This window comes from Lycorma delicatula, chromosome 1, assembly GCF_047948215.1.
Source record: "Lycorma delicatula isolate Av1 chromosome 1, ASM4794821v1, whole genome shotgun sequence".
Lineage (NCBI taxonomy): Eukaryota > Metazoa > Arthropoda > Insecta > Hemiptera > Fulgoridae > Lycorma > Lycorma delicatula.
Window position 1 is genome coordinate 373,091,582 of NC_134455.1, and position 21,658 is coordinate 373,113,239.

Here is a 21,658-nt window from a genome sequence, read left to right on the forward strand (position 1 = left end):
GCCAGACTTATAGGCCACATACTAAGGCATCCTGGAATAGTCGCTTTAATATTGGAAGGACAGGTAGAAGGAAAAAATTGTGTAGGCAGGCCACGTTTGGAATATGTAAAACAAATTGTTAGGGATGTAGGATGTAGAGGGTATACTGAAATGAAACGACTAGCACTACATAGGGAATCTTGGAGAGCTGCATCAAACCAGTCAAATGACTGAAGACAAAAAAAAAAATAGAAAAATATATTGCTTAAGCTAAAGGTAAATGGATTAAAATAAATGTTTGTGCGAAACTTTTCTGAAATGTATGTTGATTATTGGAAGAAAGGGCAAAAATTATTTAAAAATTGAAAATAAATACTCGGAGAGACCAAATTTCAGAAATTTAAATCTAAAATTTTACATCAAGCAATGGCTAAAGAAATGAAAGTAACAGCGACAAACATTGCAGACTAAACATGCTTGCATATGTGTATGTGTTTTGCTACTCCATCATCTTAATTCCCATCCTGTTTAACATAACTGCTCTCTGTTATTGTTGGTAACTCTATACTTTCAAATTAAATTTTTGAATGTTTCGAATAGAGACTATGTAAACACACACCCATACTAAGAAAGTCTATTCAATATTTCTGTTAAAATATACATAAAAAATAGTTGCAAATATTTCACTTGACCAAATATTCATAAGAAAACTTCTCTCCCGTCTGTTGGGAACCAACAAAGTATACATTGAAATCACTTCCTCTCTTTTCCACAAAGATATCCATCTATACTCAATGACATAATTAGTTGAGACAATGGAGTGGCATACACCCTGACTTTCTTATGGGAGTTTATAATTACTATTCACAATAAAATCATTCTATTCAGTTATTGGCAGTTTACCATATCACCACCTAAGTTATTATAATATCAACAACCTGCTTTTTCATAACGCATAATGACAAATAACCAAAATATAACAAATTATAATAATATCAATTAAGGAGTTAATCGATATTATTTCTGTATGAATTTGAAATTATTATCAGTCATTAATCACAATTAATTGTTGAAATCTGTAAACTGATTTATAAATATGTAATTTTTAAAAAGAATAATGTAATAAGTCTTAATAATAAAAATAAATACACATGAAAATGTTAAACAATATACGATATCAAATGTAAACATTTTATTTCCTTTTCCCATGGCTGACCATGAGTTGAATTTTTTTTAAAAAGAATAATACTTCAAATCATCTCCATTTAAACAACAATCTCAACTATACATGTCATTTATTATACATAAATATATTCATGATTGTGTCCAGTTCTGCTTTATTTAACATTTTTAACTTTTACAAAAACCATTTTTATGTTTGAGAGAACGAATTTCCTTTACTAAACAACATTATTTTTATGAGAACATTTAGGTTATGAATTACTGAATGGAAAAGTTGATCTAAAATTTATATTATATATCCTCTTGGAGTTCTTATAGAATCAAAAGGTTTTAAACTCTCTCCTTCTCAATCGTTCATTAACAAATCTCCTCCCTTCATCTGCATTATTCCTACACAACTTCTGAAAAGACACATAATACTATAGAACATTAAACATTTTCAAATCCAGAAAAAAGTACATCTTTTCATCAAACACAAATTAGTGTACTGGTAATACTGTTTTTACTAATTTAATTTATGATTAAAGTGTAGTTATAAAGAGTATAAAATTAAGTTTAAAATTATGTTTTTTTGTGTAGTATATGTTGCATGTAACAAATGCTTCAAAAATAGTTGTCAATGAAAAAATAAACATGTTTTACAAAATAATGATTTTTAAAATAAATGCTGTACGAGGTTTTTGATTGTTATAATTAAAAATCATCTGTATAAAAACAATGTATCTAAACTGTATAGTGTCATTTAAAAGGCTGTAAGAATGAAATTATGTAAATATTGTTACTTTCATAGTCACATTATAAATGTATTAATAAACTAAATTATACAGAAACACTGGTAACTGAAAAATACACATTCCTAAAAAAAATAGTCAGAACATAAATAATGTAAATAATTGGTTAATTGTAATTGGATGCACATCACCATTGTGATCTTATTGACACTACATTTATTAATCTCACTATTAGTACCCTGTCACTGAATATTCATTCTTAATAATAATGTTGTATGCATTTTTTTTTTCTTAAATCAATACACAAATTTCATACAGTACTAATTTATGTAGCAAAGTATTCAAATAAAATTACACCTCACTGATCATTTTTTAAGTAAATACATTCATTCACATGTACATTAAATTCTTATTTTGAAATGCAAGGAACCATGAAAAGAAACAGAATGTATTTCCAGCCCAATATTACATCAAAATATATTGCTCATGTATGTTGTTTTTAATGTATGTAACTGGCCAAACTGTTACATTACATTTCAGAGACATTTTAGATATTTAAAATATTGTTGTTACCTCTAAACTAATATTATACTATTGTAAACTAATAATGTTCTAATATGTTCCAACAGAAAGGTTGAAGACTACAGAATATTTCTGGAGAATTATGATTACACACATACTCGTGCAACATCATGGCTATTAGGCTTTGGTTTAGGAATTTATCTGTATAAATTTAGAAATAATCCAACATCTATATCTAGAGTAAGTAAAAACAATTTTTTACTTCCATGTATACAGTGAAGCCTCTTAACAAAAATCCAACAAGTACTTTTTAATATAATGTAGTTAAATTATTTTCTTAAATGGATTATTATTACTGTTAGGATGGCCCTCTGTATAGCAGCAGCCAAAAGTAGGGGTTTACCTCACCCAGCTTATCTTTTCACCACTTGGTAAGCTCAACTCCTCTTATCCTTCAATAGTAATTAAAAATATCACACTTCCTGTATAAATTATCAGATGTTCAATTCTGGAAATCCTTTAGTTATTTAAAAATCGCAGCATTCAGCAAATCCACTCAGAAAATTTGTTCATTATGTTGTGTTTATGTTTTGTATCTAAATTACATTGTCATTATTTATAAATATAAAGGGTGGGCCATATTCATGGGACATATTTATATTTTGAATACTGCGAGCAATAAGACATGCATATTTTTCATACAGTTCAACAGGAAGTGTAAGGATGGAAGTTACTGATACATGTTTCTTTCATTGTGACTGGGAATTTTCATGATTTGGAATGCCTTTGAAATTTTGTATGTCATGGAGGTGTTCTTCAATAATGGAAGCTCCATCATTACAGCACAATGACGTTCCAAACAGCATTTTAAGAAACGGGTAGCACCATCCCAAAAGGTCATACTGCGTGCTGTTCACATCTTTTGTGAGACTGCAAACACAAACAAAAAATGATTTCCTGAGAGACCTCGATTGTTGCATTTTGGAATAAACATTGAACATGTGTCCAATGCCACAGACCAAAGTCCAAAGAAATCAACTTGGCAATTATGTCGTCAAGTTCATATTCCACATACCAGTGTGTAGCGAATCCTTAAAAAGGACTTATAACTGTATTCATACATGGTACAGGTGTTGGATAAATTGTTTGACCAAGATAAGGTTCAACAAACTGCATTCTGTGATATGCTAATCGGTAAAGGTGATGACTTTGTGTAACACCTTATAACATCTGATGAAGCTCATTCCCACCTCAGTGGTTATGTCGATAAACAAAACTATTAATTCTGGGGTAGACAAAATCCGCAACTGTTCCATGAAATGTCATTGCACAGTGCCAAGATTACTCTGAGGTGTACAGTGAGTCCTGCCTGTGTGATAGGTCCCTATTTTTTTGAGAATGTACATAATGACACCGTCACAGTCACCACTGAGCGGTTCAACACAATGTTACGATCATTTTTCATTCTCGAAGTGAGATGGCTTGGCCTAAGGGACATGTGGATGCATTAGGATGATGCTACCAGTCATACTGGAATAGTGTCAATGAAAACTGTTCGACAACACTTCCTGGGACACCTCATCTCCAGATTAGGTGACATCCATTGGCCATCCAGATCCCCGATCTAACTCCATCGATTTCCTGTGGAGTTAACTAAAGGAGAAGAAGGTGTACACCACAAAGTCCACTTCCATCAACTGAAGGACAGCATCCAAAGGGAGATAGCAGCTTATCCCTGCTGAAACCCTGTGCCAAACTACACTGAACATGATTGTTAGGGCCAAAGAATGTTCTCGTCAAGGCAGAGTCCATCTAAGGGATGTAATCTTCAAACACATAACACAATGCAAAACTTCTGTCCTTTAGCAATGTGTTCCACACAGTTGGTAATAAATGTGTACAATATGCTCCACAAATGCATCTTAAAGCTGTCCCATCATTATAGCCCATCCTATACATATTTTATACTGACTTAATTTTGATATTTTATTTTATAAATTATATTAACATGTGTAATCCGTAACTATTTTTAAAAAAATTTATAGTTTAATTATATTTCAATTAACATATACAAAAATTCGCATCATCATGAAGTGATCCTCAAAAGCCAAAAAAAGCTTTTACACCATCCTTTGTGGTCCTGTTAATAATTTGCTATTCAGAGGTTTCACTTTTTTACTAAAACCAATGTATTATAGTTGAAGTTTGTAATTAAACTCTGTAATGAAAATAAGTAGTGGAACCTTGAGTTTTGTAATACAGAGCTTCGACTGTATAATGCAGATGTTTGAATAATATATCTAATAATCTTATGTTGTGACATAAATATTCTGTAAAATTCATAAATCATAAAAGGTAGTGTGCGATCACTGAACAGTTGTTGCGAGATCACAGTATGTTAGGAAAGTTATTTTGTACTAGATGAGTGGTTCTGGAATCTATTAGATGCGTATCATGAATCTGGGTAATCTCATGAAGCAAGTCAATGACTTAAAAGGTTCCTGGCAGTCTGCCCCAGTGACGGATGACTTGGGAAATATGGTAGAGTGGGCCACCGAAACTCCCTTTCCTAATGCCGACCGGGAGATTCAGGTGGGGCTTAACAAAGGGGACCTGGTAGGCCTTGTCTTTAAATGCTGGCCAGGGACCTCTTCAAGCGAACGAAACTGATAAATGAGCCAGTGTAAGATGAAGACACCGGCGTTATCACGATGCTTGACCTGGGAGCTGTATAGACAAGGGGGTACAGAACAAGGTTTTAGAGAAGGTCCCATGGATCAACAAACATGTCCAAGAGAAGTTGAAGCCAAGTCAGGTCTTACTGGAGCGGTCTAGAGAGTGGGGGATCCTGACTGGGGACGAGATGGATTGCCACCAGAGGACGACATATGTTGTAATCCTTGACTCTGCTGAAGGAGAAATAATATCAACTACTGACCTAGTCCTCAAAGTGTCCAGAATTCTAGTAAAGAACAAGAATGTCAGTTTCTCTGTGGCTGCTCTCAAATTGGGTCATACCTTACGGTGGATAGCAGAGTACTTTGGTCGGAGGGACTCCATTGAGTTTCAAGTATTTCTGGAGCGGACCAACGTGTCAGCAGCGAAGAGGACTAGCGTTGCCAAAGTAGTCATCAAAGCAGACGGACGATCTTATGCTAACCTTCTCAGGCAGGTGAAGGCCAGCGTGGCGAACGACTTCACCGGGATCCTTTCAGCCAGAAAAGGTTCCAATGAAGATCTCCGAATACGAGTGAAGGCGGAGAGGAAGGCAGCGGAAAAGCTGAGGGTGGCTATTTCTGAAAAGGTAGAAGGTGTACAAGTGTCACTTGGAGGCACTCAAATTACTCGTCTACCCAGGAGATCGAGGAAGGCATACGGGTGGCACTGTATAATGGTGGCCCGGTCAGTCATCTCAACCAGACAGGCTTTTGGTTTGACCAAGGTGGTAATTGTGACTGCCCCTGCGAAAGGCGTGGCAGCCATAATCATGATGGGACGAGCCCGTATTGGTTAGGTCTCTTGCAGGGTTTTGCTGAGAACTACAGAAGAAAGGTGTTTTAGCCAGTCTCATTTCCCTTCTGCAAGAGTTGAGCCGACACCTGGCCATAGCAGGGTCAGCCCTGATTTGTCTCCATCTCTGCAATGCCCTTCTGGCCATTCTGCATTTTTTTCTGAGACTGGCTATCTTGCTAGACCACCAATACATTCTGCGTTTTGTAGTCCAAATGCTTTGGACTTCAACAGCATCTAGCGTCTCTGACAGTAACTCTGCGAGGCCTACCACACCAACAGAGCCCTCGGAGAGCCTCTCGGCCAGCACTTCCTTGAACTTCTTAGTGTGTCTAGTGTAAGTATGAGGATACAGTAGAACACACCTTCTTCAACTGCAGAAGGTGAGCGGACAAGAGAGCTCGATGCTGTGCGAAAGTTGGATATAGACAATCTATTACAGTAATAACTGTATTCTTGGGGAATGGTCGCCACCTTAGCAGAAAGTATCCTGAGAGTAAAGATGGCCGAAGAACATCAGTAAGTGTAATTGTCAGCAGTGTGGATGGTAAGGGGACAGCCTGGGTAAGGAGGCAGTCAGGGGCCTCTCGAGGTCATCATTGCTACTGACATGCCCAGGACTCCCCAACCCAATCTGAAAAGACCCACAGGCAGTACAGAAGCTACGAGCTTCTGTACTGCCTGTGGGTCATGCCATAAGGCAGGTATCCGAGATGCTGTACAGAAGGGGGAGGTGTTTTAGTGTGTCACCACACTATGCGGGAAACCCCACACACTCAGTAGCACAGGTTGCTGAGCGTCTGGTCACAGATTTTCTTCTCTTATAGAAAAAAAAATAAAACTTGTGGTTCTATTGACCCAGTCAACTAGTTCTAAGTGGCCACAAAGTCCTTTTTCAAGATATAAAAGAACTACCTTCTGTTATATCTGTTCAGCTGTCAGCTGTTCATTTACTCAGCAAAGCAGCATGTTTGTTAGAAGTTGATTATTTTTTCATATGTTCAGTAAGAGTTTTATTTTTTGCAATGCTATGTTAAAATGGCGGACACAAGCTGTTGTGTCCAATTGTATTGGAACAATGTTGCATTTAACTGAAGAAAATCTTGTTCATGTTTGGATGCATGAGCATACAAACACAAATGAAAACTATAAAATCATAAATTTATTCAGCATTTTGGTAAAGAAGCTCCATCAGTAGTAGTATCATTCCAAATGTGAAAAACTTTTCCACTGGTTTAGACCTCAATTTGAAACTCTGGACATCCTTCCAGTCAATTGAATACCTTTGATATTCATGAAAAATCCTGTTTATAATCTCGTCTTAAGTCAACCAGGAAAAGGTCTTCAGATCCAATTATTACCCATTCAGCTTCAAAAAATAATAAAAAAGATCTTGAGTGTAAAGCCTTTAAGCCTGCTATTGTTAATGAGTTTCTAAACTACTCTCATAAGAGTAGAATTATTTTAACCTAGTGCAAGTTATTTTAAAATAATAAACAATTATCTTCAAATGAAATTGAATTTAAGTAGAATTTTTGAAAATTTCACTTCTCAAATTTTTAGACTTGCAAAAACATTTTTAAGTTTGAAACCAAAAGAAAATAAATAATTTTGTATTATCCATTGCAATTTTCTATGAACTTGAAAAGTCACATTATATTTGCATGAAAATATGAAATACGATTGTAAATATTTGAATAAAAGAATATGATAGATTATTAAGGCAAGATATGAAACACTTTGGATTATTTTAATATTATTAATATTATATTAATAATTATAAAAATTTATCCATGTATTTTATTTTTCCAGGAAACAATAATTTTGGGATGGTTTTTATCTGGTATTGCTTTCTTTGGTGTAATATTTGGCATATTACCCTTCCAAAAGGAAACACATAAATATGACCCACTTTATGACACATTATACAAGTCTATACACAGACATATCTGGGCTTTAGCATCGTGTTGGTTCATATTTGCTTGTGCAACTGGACATGGTGGTATGAAATAATAAATTATAATATTATACTTATTTAATTTTTTAGAGTGAAGAATTCTTAAAATTTTTAATTTTTTTTTTTATCGAAAAGAATAAATTATAAATAATAGTAATAAATTATAAAAATATTATCAAACTACATGCTATTCACAAGCAGTTAACTATTACAAAATAGTAAATTTTATAGATGCTTCCAAGAGTATTTATTAATATTAAGAAAGTGAATTATATAAAATTTATTATTCTATTTAATTTTAAACCACATTTTTATTCATAATTCTGAGTTTATGAAATTATTTTTATTAATTACTAGGCAGCCCTGGCAATGCTTTTTATTGCTAGTTTTGAGTATATATATATAGACTAAATGAACACAATTGAAAGTTTGATAAAATATACAAAAAATGAACATTACACCACTTAACAAAATTTAATCTTTCAGTTTTTCCTTATTATCCTTTTTACTTTTTTCCCTATTTTCCTTTTTAATTTTCTCTTCTTCCCTTATTCCTATTTCCCTTTATGCCTTTTCCCCATCCCTGTTTCCTTATTTCCCTTTTTCCCGCACGTAAATTGGTCCAGTAGTTTATAATCTACAGCGGACAAACATTGCCTTTTATATATACAGAAGAAAGTCTGTTTATATATATTTTCTTTGTCTCATAAATATCTCGACACCGGCACCATCTACCAGGTATAGTTTTTGTAAAAGTTTTTTTTTCATGTAACTAATATATATTCTGAATATGCAGAATCGGCAAATTGGACCAAAAATGCAATTTTTCTAAATATCTCAACCCCAGCGCCATCTACGAAGTCCAAACTAATTCAGAAACTTCGCGGGCGTGCGCACAACACACCAAAGTTTCATCGCAATTGAATGAGTGGTATAGGAATACATACGGGACAAACAAACATTCATTTATATATACGAGGTGTGTGAAAAAAGTAATGAGATTGGTAACACTGCAAGCGATCTGGCAACGATGTGTCTACCGGTCTGTGTTAGACCGGTTTGTTCATCCCTTCCACCTGCTCAGTACGAGTTTCAACTCCGTTCAGCCAACACATTATTTTCGACAGCGCCATCAGTGAAGTTGTGTATTACAAAAATGGAGCATCGGAATTTAGAGCAACGTTGTGCAATCAAGCTTTCTGTTAAATTTGAGGAATCCGCGACGTTGACCTTTGAAAAGTTGAAACAGGCCTATGGGAACATTGCTTATCAAGAGCACAAGTTTTCCGCTGGCACCAATCATTTTTGGAAGGCCGAGAACACGTTGAAGATCAATCTCGCACAGGGAGACCTTCAACTTCAAAATCTAACGAAAATGTTGAGCGTGTGAGGGTTCTTGTGAGATCAGACCGTCGTTTAACAATAAGGATGGTGAGTGAACACTTAAATTTATACACTTTCACCGTACATCAAATTTTGACAGACGATTTGGACATGCGAAAGGTTTGTGCGAAATCGGTGCCGAAAAACCTCACAACGGAACAGAAGGACAATCGAAGAAACGTGTGCGTTAATCTTCTTGAGAGGATTGACAATGACCAAGAATTCTTCAATCGTGTGATCACAGGTGATGAATCCTGGATATTTAAGTACGATCCTGAAACAAAGCGAAGAGCGGCACACTCCGTCATCTCCTCAACCGAAAAAATGTCGAATAAGCAAATCAAAGATTAAAACCATGCTGATTTGCTTTTTTAACAATATCGTGCATAAAGAATTTGTTCGTCCCGGACAAACTGTCAACCAAGAGTTTTACAAAGGTGTTCTTGAAAGGCTCAGGAAAAGAGTGATTCGCGTGAGACCAGACATTGCAGACAAGTGGATGCTTCATCATGACAATACCCCGTGTCACACGGCCATTTCCATCAGGGAATTTTTGACTTCAAAACGCATTTCTACCGTTCCTCAACCCCCCTATTCACCTGATTTGAGTCCTTGTGACTTTTTCCTTTTCCCGAAATTGAAACGTGTCTTAAAAGGACGTCATTTTGGAACTCTGGAGAACATTCAAAAGACTGTGACCGACCGGTTAAAATCCCTACCAGTTGTAGCCTTCCAGCGCTGCTACCAGGAGTGGGAGCAACGACTCCGCCTGTGTGTAGCTGCCCAAGGGAACTACTTTGAAGGGGATAATATTGTTGTTTGAAAAAAATAAAAACTTTGGTAAGTAAAAAGTCAGTCTCGTTACTTTTCTCACACACCTCGTATGTATGTATATGTATATATATATATATATATATATATATATATATATATATATATACATACTAATATATACGATATATTAGATTTTAGTAGATGAATTTTAAAAATACTGTACTATGTAAGTATGTGAATATATTGATTAAAAAATTACTTTATTTTTATCTATTTTTTCACATCATACTCTTTTAGTTATGCTGACTGCCCAATTTTACAATAAAGAAATATTTAAACCAGCATACAAACTTAATAAACACTTAATAAAATATTTAAAATAAAAAATAAACTATCTGTGTGGAATGTGTAAAATTAAATGCAATGATTGTGGTAGTATTTATACAAGAAAAACAAATAGATCCTTTAAAACTAGATTTCTGGAACATTATAAAAATTACAAAAATAATAAATTAGGTTTATCTATTATGTTAGACTACCTAATAAACAGTAAACATTCTATTTCTGATATTAACACAAATTTAGAAATATTAGAAATCATTAAGATGAAATATATTAGAAAAATATTACATATATATGTACAAAACAAGATTTCAGTTTGATAAAACATCAGAGAATGTTTGAGATAGTCTTATAAAAACTGCAACAGATAGAAGCACTCGTATAATAAATTAATATACAAGTTTCATTATAATGCTACTGTAAAGTAACAACTATTACACCATGTACATGGTTATTTTAGTATTTTTAATTTTTAATATGCTGTTTATTTAAATATTTCAATCATGACTGAGGATGCGAGATCTTGAGAAAATACTTTCATGATAAAATTAGGTAAGATATATCTCACCTCGACATTCTTTACTAAGCAGTTTATATTAATATAATTTAAGAGTACAGAGGAATAATATGAATCTTAAAAAGATTAAATCATTAAAATAATATATATAAGTATATATACAGAGTGTTTCAAAAATGGTGGGTTGCCTATATATTTTCGGATTTTACTTGTAAAACTAAATAAAAAATATCCTTAGGAAAATGGCAATTTCTCCTTCATTCTCCCCTGTCCGCAATTTTGTTATTTTTATATAAAAATTTATATCTCAAGTTCGGATAGAGGAATCACATTAATATTGTGTAAGTGTCTTTGTAATAAAGTTTTAAAATTAGCAAAAACTCATGACTTAAATACCTTTGCAAATTACAAAATGGCGGCCATGGTTATTTTTCAATTCGTTATATCTCCATAAATATAAGTTTTATAAAAACATATGTTATTACTAAAATATTAAGCCTTTTATTTTGAACAAAATGACACTTAATTTTTAAAAATTGGTTAACAAATAGCCGAGTTATGGCAGAATATTGATGTAACTTTGTGTCTATTTTCATGTTCTGAACTTTACGTTCAATTCATTTAAATATTAATTGTTTTTATTTATTGTTAATTCTAATATTGTAAATTAGTGTCAAATTAAGTAATAATTTTCTCACAATAATAGACCTAATAATTAAAAAAATAAAACAATTGCCTGTGATAATCTTACGTTAATTGTTGTAGAACAGAGGTATAATTTTTTTAAATAAACAGTTAACAATTGTTAAAAGTTATGAGATGTTCAAAGTGTCTACCATTGAAGATTATATACAAGTCTTCAGTTTTTTCTGAGAGATTGTCCTAACCGTTTAAAAATTCTGGGAGTATTCCTAATTTCTTGAAATCCATTTTGGATCCTTTGTTGTAGATCCTCAATATGGAGTATTGGAGTTAAATAAACAATATGTTTCAAATGACCTCGCAGAAAGAAGCCTTAAGCCTTAGGCTTAAGTCTGGTAATCGGGTGGACCTCCGCTACCTATCCATTTTTTCATGGAAAGGTTCATGCAGGAAATCTGATACCAATTGACTGAAATGTGCTGGAGCTGGAGCGTGGTGAAACCATACATTTCCTCTTAATTGTAGAGGTTTAAAAAAATGTGGAACATTTTCGGAAAATGAGCAAGATGGGAACGGAACGGAACGCAAAAGTGGCGGGAGTATCACAAATTCTCCCTTGGAATCGCAAAGCCTGGACAGTGTCCTTAGCTGCTGTATGATTCTGTAATCGGGCGTGTTTCAAGGGTTTATTTTTAGTGCCGGTTATAAGTTTTAAGTTTTGTTATATTTTATGGACGGATTTGTGATTAGCGTTCCATATCCGTTTTGGACCAGCGTTCTCAAACCCATTACTGGGTCCGACCGTGGAAGACTAGGCTTTTTAAAACCTGTGCTCCGGACGTAATTCCCCGCTGAAGACCGTCCGCTGAAGTCCTTTCGGTGTTAGCGCTTCATAGGCTAGCAGGAATATGCCACAACGGGGCCCTAGTTGTTTGAAGGGAGCAATGCGCCCCCTTCGCCGGAGGGAGTCGCAATTGCTGAGTTAATGAGCAAGATAAGTTTTGCCATTTAAATTATTTGGTAGAATGACATATCCTAAAAGATAGTTATTAAAAATGCCTGCCCATATGTTCAGGAAAAGTCTTTGTTGATGGCTACTTTGGAACGTATCATGAGGATTCTCGTCACTCCAGATATGTGATATTTGAACAGTTGTGATATTTTTGAACACCATTCCTGTAGAAAGAAGCTTCATTTTTACATTATCAACATGATCAGCAGTATTAGTCGCGTGTAAAATTATTCAAAAGTCAAAAATTAATATCAATTTTTTTGTTATTATGTAATGTTAAATTTTATTCTAATAAAATTATTACTTAATTTGATAATAATTTACAATATTAGAATTAACAATAAATAAAAACAATTGATATTTAATCGAATTGAACGTAAAGTTGAGAACATGAAAATAAACACAAAATTACATCAATTTTCTGCCATAACTTGGCTATTTGTTAACCAATTTTTAAAAATAAAATGTCTTTTTTTTCAAAATAAAAGAATACAAAAGAGATAACTTAAATTTAAGTTGCCTAGGATTTGCCGACGACTTAGCTTTATTAGCTAACAGTATCGTAGAAGCCAGAATACAAATAACAAATATAGAAGAACTTGCGAATAAAATTGGACTTAGAATTTCTTACAAAAAGACTAAAATGATGGCTATAGATCCTTTGGTTGTTAATTCTGTGAATATTAATGGAAACAAAGTAGAACTTGTAGAAAAATTTAAATATCTTGGAGAGATCATTACTTGTAATTGTAACGAAAAACAAAATTGGACTGAAAGACTTAATAAATTATTTAAAGTGCTACAAGTAACGAAAAATACTTACAACAAAAAATCACTCTCGATTAACACTAAAATCAGACATTACAAAACTGCGGTTAAACCAGTACTTACGCGATTACTTACTGCGGTTACTTACGCGAGCGAGACTTTATTTGGATTAAATCAGAAAAATAGGACTGAACCTTTGCTTAAAGTTGAACGCAGGATTCTTAGAACCTGTATAAACAAAAAATATAAACACGTAAATCAGTACAGATTATTGCCTAATAAATTCCTGTACGAAAACTTGAAATCCTTAATTGATATATGAAAAAGAAGCGAATTTCTTTCTGTGCAAACTTGTTAAGATTACCGCAGGACAGGATTACTAAGAGAATTATCGATCAATTTTGGTCTTTAAGAAATCCTCCATTATGGATTAAAGAAATTAAAGAAGACATGCAAGAATTAAATTTGACTTACGAAGATTTATTTAATAAATCCGACAAATTAAAATTTGTTATTAAAGATCCGAATACCAACTTTAAAGTAAGAACTTTTAATTATACAAAAAGGGTTTATTCAGAAGAGGATTGTAAAGCAAGGTCATTAAGAATGACTAAATATTGAGAGAAAGTAAAAGCTAAGAACTGAAAGGCGAAAAGATCGGCAAAAAAGACTTGAATTATTCTGACTAAAGTGGTCATTTGCGGCCTTAAAAGTAAAAAAAAAGGCTTAATATTTTAGCAATAACATACATTTTGATAAAAGTTATATTTATGGAGATAAAATGGATTAAAAAATAAACATGGCTGCCATTCTGTAATTTGTGGGTATTTAAGCCCTGATTTTTCGCTAATTTTAAAACTTTATTACAAAGACGCCTACCAAATATTAATGTGATTCACCTCCGAACTTGAGATATACATTTTTATATAAAAATAACAAAATTGCGGACAGAGGGAGAATGAAGGAGAAATTGCCATTTTTCCTAAGGATATTTTTTGTTTAGTTTTACTAGTAGAATCTGAAAAAAGTATAGCCATTTTAGAAACCCTGTATATAAATACGAAAGTTTGTCTGTTTGAAACAGCATAGACACAAGAAACAACTAACTGATTGCTTTTAAACTTAAGTTTAAAAGCGATCCCTTCCCTGGGATAACTACATTCGAGTTATCCCAGGGAAGGTTTTAAACTATTGATTAAGGCCCTAGCCCCCTTGAGAGTTAAAATATTAGATATTCATTGAAGAAAAAAAAATTAATTCTTTTACCTCATTAAATTTCTGTTAGAAATATAATGAAATAAAAGGATTAATATTTTTTTAATTTAATAAATATCTGTAAAATATTTAATACTCTCACAATCATGAGGATAATAAATGCATTGGGGATCCAGAGGGCTGAAACCACTAGCAGACAGTCGGGTGAGCAAAGTGAGCCCTGATTTGGTAGTATAAATACGTTAACATAGACAGAAGTCTTTTTTAGAATGTAGGTACGTTTGTTTGGTCTACCGCAGGACTGATTTCAATCAAACTTGCCACATTTATTAATTTTTAACTGAGCAAAATACAGGAGGTGTTAAGACATCCCTGCCAGGGGTGAGAAGGTTAAAGCATTATAAAAGGTTAAAATTTGGGAATTTTAAATAGTTTAAATATTTGGAAATATTCTAGAATAATTTTCACTATTTTAAATATTTTTTAAAAATATTTTTGCCTGGCCCTTTCTTGCACACTCTAAAATGTTCGTATTCTATTATCACAATGCTCACAGCAGGATTAATTAATTAAGAAAACTTAAAATTGAATCAAATAAAAATTACAATTAAATTATACATATTCATATAGTTGCATTAGTTATTGTGTTGAATATTGTTTGAAAGTATATGTGTTCTTTCTTCAAACTACTCGTGTTTTCATTCAAACCATGCTATTGTAGGGTAATAAACAGACTAGATTTGAAACGTTAAATTCAGCAAGAAGGAATGCAAAGAAGATTTATGTTTGTTATGGAATGTTAGTGACAATTTTTTTTAAATAGTAGTGGATGGGCCTTTGAAGAAATTATGCCTTGAGCAATGCCAGGAATATTCACTAGTACATAATATTTATATATGTTTTATACATATAAAACACACAGATCTATTATTTACGGAATGTAGTAGGTGCAATAAATATTTTTAATATATGCATGTGTGTTTTTTTTTACTTAATAAATGGATTCACTTTGAATATTAATAATTTTTAAAAATATCAATACTTTGTTTTTATAAATTTGGATATTTAGAAAGAAAAAAACTAATATAATCATTGGGAAGATATCTTAAATAAATACTTATGTAAAAATAATATTCTTATAAAAGTAATTGATTATATAATTGTATGTCTATACATACGTACCTAATAAAGAGATGAATATACTATGATCATATTAACTTTTAGAAATAGCTTTTTAATCATAGCATTTCATTTTTAAAGTAGCAACTGGTTATACAGCACTATGATGCTATACTACAGCAGTAGCAACTTGATTACCATTGTATTTCATCAATTAAAAATAATTAATTTTACTGATTTTATTCTTTAAAGCACTTAATATGTATAAATTTCTTACAAATGCAAACAAAATGATTTATTTATTTATTGATATAAATGAAAGGACTTAATCTACAGTGTCACAATAATTAAGAATATTTTAAAACAATTATGGTAATATGTGGGTTGATACCCACATCAGTATTTGTTGACTACTAACCAGTTAGCACCAATTACTTTGTAAAAATTCCCATTATTTTGCAAGCATAACAATATAATAGTATTTCCAATGAAAAAAGGCTATATTTGCTGTCCAGTAAATCAGATCGTATTGCTATTGTATTCTTAGGTTTATGGTTCCTTTTTAGGTATAGCAAGTAAATTTTAATAAACACTTCATTTTTAATTATTAACAATAAATAGCATATCACACGATAATTACCAATGATACATAAAAAAATTCTACTTAATTCATTCTTTAATCATTGTCATCGCTTGTTTGGCATAACACTTGTTTCTCTTAATTAAAAATAATTTACATATCCCATATAAGCAATAACATGGTTCCCACAGGCAAGAAACTCAGTAAAATCAGAAAATATAAATTTAGTTAGAAAAAGGCTGAAATCTTTAGAAAAGATCAGGAAAAACTGCAAAAAAATGTCAGAGAATTGCATTTTTGTTACTGAATTAAGATTATGTTAGTTATTAATAAAGTATTTTTTAAGTAATGCCAAAATATATTTGATATACTTTCCTGATGTCGGGAAGTGGCAATCCCGTCATCCATCACATTGCAACTATGTGCTTAAATTATATTTGTGATTAAATGCCATTTTACCAAATTGTATCTCTATATCTGCTATTGCCGATTTTCAGTGATCTCTTTAAAAAAGGGTACTTACTGGTAGTTCGCACATACATGCAAAAAATTCTAACTTTGACTTATAATTTTGAAGGCAATAATAAAGCTATAGGTTTGAGTTTTAATATGTTCAGTTAACATTTTATGTTGAATAGAAGTATGTTATTCACAAGTTTCTTTTAGCACCTGGTTTTGAGATATAGCAGCTGAAATTCAGTTAAAAAGTTGTTGCAACATATTATAAGTCAAAGTTTGAGCTTGTATAATTCCTTATCTAGTACTTTAATTAGAACGAGACTTTGTAACGTGAAAAAGGGCATAATTTTGTGTAATATCCTAAAGTTTCAAAGCAACTGGAGGCTTATGTCAGTAGATATTCATCAAATTTGATCAAAAGTTTTTTAGTTTTATTTTTGACCTACCTTTGAAAGCTTATACCTCATGTTTACCTTCTTAGATTTTCTTAGTTTTATAATAGTTAAAAAGAGCAACTTTTAAACTACAAAACTCATGCATTTTGGTTTTTGACCGGTAGTTTATAAGTGGCAGAAAAACCAGTTGAAAGATAAAGCATCTTTCACGCAGGGAGCAAGTTTTCTGTAGTGCTTTTGGATTAAATGAATACTCTCTAGTAGAAAGTATTTTTTTAATTAAGTAATATCATCTATTTTCCTGCCTGTTAATGCAAAGTTGTTAACTGTATTTGCCATACCTTGCCTCCTATTTAATGTAGAGAAGACAGCTTCAACTAATTACATCTGTTGCGGCAAGCACAATTTTTAAAAATATTTATTACACATGCACAAAAATACTAAAATCATAAACAAAATTAAATATAGTTGTAGTAGTAATAATAGAGTACAATAAATTATTACAGTATTATAGAACATTATAACGGTATTATAGGAGCTTCAAAATTAAAAAAAAATATTTAAAGTAGTCAGAAACCTTTTAGCACAATACTTTAAATTCCACTCCAGCTTAAATTGTTTCCCAGTCGTAGACTGCATGTATTTATGGATACATATATCGTTGTCCTGATGATGCTTCAAGAGTAGCAAAAATGTGCTGTTCTGGAGTCCAGCAAGAATCCTTTCTAGGGGGACAATGATAAGAACGAGCTGCACCATGAAGGTGCATAAAACTAATGAGGGCATCATGTTCTTCAAAAGATATATCACATATATTTCCAATCATACATGCAAGCCACATACTGGCCTGGTTGCAAACTGGTATGTAATAGCCTTAAGTAGGTTTATCAGTTTCATAAACATCAGCTTCAAATACTGAAATATCATTTGAAACTCTGCTGACCTGGATTTTAGCCTTGTTAACTGGCTTAACCTAGTGGTTCTCTCTTCTTCCAGCAATTGTGCGACTATTTCTAAATCGGCTTTCCTGTTTAGGTTAGATTCTCTCAATTTCTTTTGTAATAAAAAATAACCTGATTCCTGGTATATTTTCTTTACAAAACTCAAATAAGTCTCTTAGTGTCAATATCTGGTTTTCTACAGGTTGCTGAAGACTGGCATGTGCTACTAATTGTTTTATACCTCCAATTCCATTTCAAGGTGATGTTCTGTGGCTAATTCCAAAGAAATTCCAGCTGTTATCCCAAAGTCTTCTTCAATACCTTTTCTCAATCAATACCTTTCATTACCTCAATCAATACCTTGTTGTCATCCTTGATGGATATTGCAACTATCATGAGCTTAGCATTTTGATGAATGGTATAAACACTAACTGAATGTATGCCAGCAACACCAAATTTTAATGCACCACTTTGGCTTAAGTTCACAAAATTTCGAGAAGCCAATTTCACAACCATAATGTGTGCAGTAAACTATGAACACTTCTTTTAAATTGCACATAAGTAGATGTTTCTGCATGTGGACTTTTTCACCATTGATCCTAACTGAAACAAAATTTTTCTTTCCTAGACAGCTGGGACATCTTCAAAAAATTTGAGGATCCTGTTGTCTAATATCATTCTTTGATTTTTCCTCCTTTTTTTCTGGTGTCACCAAATATCAACTTCAGATTTGAGCTTCCTGGCCTGCTTCATCATTTGCATTAAAACCTGGAATTCATCAGCTGTTTTCTGAATACTCCAGCTACTGGGTGCCATTGTCAAAATCTGAAGTTGTTGTGGGCAAGCTGAGATCAAAAGTTTGGCTTTGAGCTCTTCAATCAGGATATCCAGATCTTTACATCCTTGACACTGCTTACTCTTTAATGTTTGCATTACATCAGTAACACTCAAATTTGTCTGGCTTATTTAAGCTTCAAAAGAGAGATTCTAAGTGGTGACAGTGAGGCATCCATTCTTCCAGAAGCCTCTAGATTTCGACATCACTAGATCCTGATTCTGGTTCATCCTTTGGTTGAATCTCTCTTTGAGCCAATTCTTGCTTACATCATGGGCATAACTTTTGACCTGGCTTGAAGTCATAATTTGTTACAGTTTTTAATCGGTCAGCAGAATCAATATCAATAAGCCACATTCCTTCTCTGGCTTTGTGCAACTCTTTTCCAAATAATTTACAGCGGTCCTGTAGGAATTCACACTTCATCAGCAAAACAGTTTTATGATAGGAACATATGTCAATGTCTTTATTAAAAATAATTCCAGATCACAGCTGTAAAAGTTATTTGTCCATTGCTGATAATTCTTTCACAAGCAACAAAAAATATTTTCCATAATTTAATTTGGAACCAAGTTATTAAATATTGTTTTTTGTTTACTTTGCAAAATAATGTAGGCTAGTTTTTGTGAAAATCTTCTAGCAATTTTAGGTGCAAGCTAGTTATTTTTAAACATTGCTTTAGTTTTTAATTTTTAATTAGTTTTTATTTCTTATCTGTGTTACTTTTAGTTACCACGATGTTCATTTTTATGCAAGGAACTTATTAAATATTGTTGTTTCTTTTTGTACTTTGCAATGAAATTTACTGAGTTTATCACAAAAAATAACCTAATTTTAAATGTATATTGTAAAAAATCAGTAAAAAATAAACTTTAAAAATGAATGTAATAATAAATAATAAAAAAAGGCGTGATTTTGGCTGCTATGGGGATGGTGGAGGCTGCACAAAAAAAAATATCTAAATATCTTCTGGAGTAAATGACAACAGCATAACATTATGAGAGTCAGAAAACCTTTATTAAATTAGTCAAGAAATACGAATCTTAAAGTTCAGTGGGAACCCTGAATAATTAGTAAATAATTGTACTATGAGTATTGGGGTTTATTTAATTTATTTAAACTACACTTAGTTATTGTAATTATTGTATTTATCATACACAATTTTATTGTGATATATCAGTAGTAATTTACTCTCTGTCTTTGTGTGTACGCTTGTGTGTGTGTATGTTGTGTTTGTTTCAGTTAAACCAAATTGTGTTGTAAATCTATTATATTTTCAATTCATGTAGCTTTATAGTTTAATACTGTATACATGGCCCAACTTGTATTATTATAAGAGAAATAATAACATTATTTACTGCTTTAGCACTCTTGAAACATTTTCAAAAGTTAGAGTTGTTATGACATTCTCAGAAATAGCCAGTGTGCATCATAGACTGAAAAATCTACAAAAAAAAGAAGTTCAATAAGATTAATACACAAAAGTACTTCTTCCAGCATAAACACTTTTATTAAAATCTATTCTACAATTTACTTTTTTCAGGTTTCCTCAACAAGTTCCTTTCTTGGGGTTCTGTATTTCAGCCATTAGGTCGCCTCTCATATTGTATATATTTGACACATATATTAATTTTAAACCTACAAATGAGTGCACAAAGAACACCAATAAACTTTACTGATATGACACGGGTAAGATTTTAAAATATATTATTTGAGTAATTTCCTTAAGTCTATAACATTAAATTAGTTTTTTTTTTTTTTTTTAAATAATAAAATTTAAAAATAAAAATTATAACAGATTATATAAAGATAAAGAATATTAAGCAATTTGTAATAAAAGCATACTTTTAAAAGTGAAATTAATAAATGTTGTAATAGTGACAAATGCTACAGAACTGTGGAAAAAATAAATAGCAAGCTAGAATGAGATTGTCAAGCACCTAAAAATGAGCTAATAAATTTAGACGAATGTTTGAGTGAAGGCGAATACAAAATTCTTAAAAATGTATATTATTACAGGAGCAACCAGCATCTGTAACAGACATGTTGAACTTTAGCATAATTGTTCTCCTAGTACAACAACCTCCAAACGTTTTTGATCGCATACCCCTAAGAAGAAAATAATTATAGGTTGTACCACATGCAATAATATATATACATATATATTATGTGTTTGTGTTTGTGATTAAAAATCAAATTATTTATTAATTTTAAACAATATGCATACATTAAATTAAAGTACAAATTTACATTTTGAATTAGAATTTAATGTGAGCTATGTGATTGTATTTGTTTAGTTTTATTGGAAAAATCTGGTTTGATGCCCTCTGTTAATGTATTTCGTGGTTCTAACTCTAATTTATTCTGTATTTGGTTTTAATTGTTGTCACTGCAGAAAACGCTATTTCACACAGATATGTAGAACCAAATGGTAAGTTGCATTCGTTTTTGTGCTTACTAAATCTGGATATTCGATTTCCAATCCCATCCACCAATTATGAGGAGATTTTCTTTAAATTTAAACTGTGATGTTGTTCTTTCTTTCATGTCAACTGAAGGGAGATGTCAGTTAAAAGGAATGCATTTTAATTTCTCAGCATATTTATTCTTTTCTATTGATTATTGCACCATTTTTATTGCAGCAGGAAGAACTAGTGTTTTGCCAATGGTGTGTGGCTTTTTTCTTTTGTTATTAAGAAAGATATCTCAATTCTGAGCAGTTCTTGAGCTGCAATCAAAATATTTATTTTTACATTTTCAGTAAATGGTTTATGACCCATTGAAACTCTATTTTA

At 32.0% G+C, this 21,658-nt stretch overlaps 1 protein-coding gene and 1 long non-coding RNA gene across 2 annotated transcripts in view; one reads left to right on the forward strand and one right to left on the reverse strand.

The window, feature by feature from the left end:
* Positions 1-21,658, forward strand: part of LOC142318441 (nose resistant to fluoxetine protein 6-like) — a 61,706-nt gene that overhangs the window by 29,512 nt on the left and 10,536 nt on the right. Inside the window, exons 8-10 of the mRNA XM_075355028.1 lie at positions 2,522-2,654; positions 7,737-7,926; positions 20,407-20,552. Coding sequence (XP_075211143.1) covers positions 2,522-2,654; positions 7,737-7,926; positions 20,407-20,552 — 469 coding nt within the window. The remainder of the gene's footprint in view (positions 1-2,521; positions 2,655-7,736; positions 7,927-20,406; positions 20,553-21,658) is intronic.
* On the reverse strand, positions 1,150-15,848 carry LOC142318442 (uncharacterized). The gene is made up of 3 exons (XR_012754911.1): positions 15,717-15,848; positions 13,375-13,547; positions 1,150-1,562 (listed from the first exon to the last, which is right to left on the reverse strand). It is a non-coding gene; the product is annotated as an uncharacterized LOC142318442 (long non-coding RNA).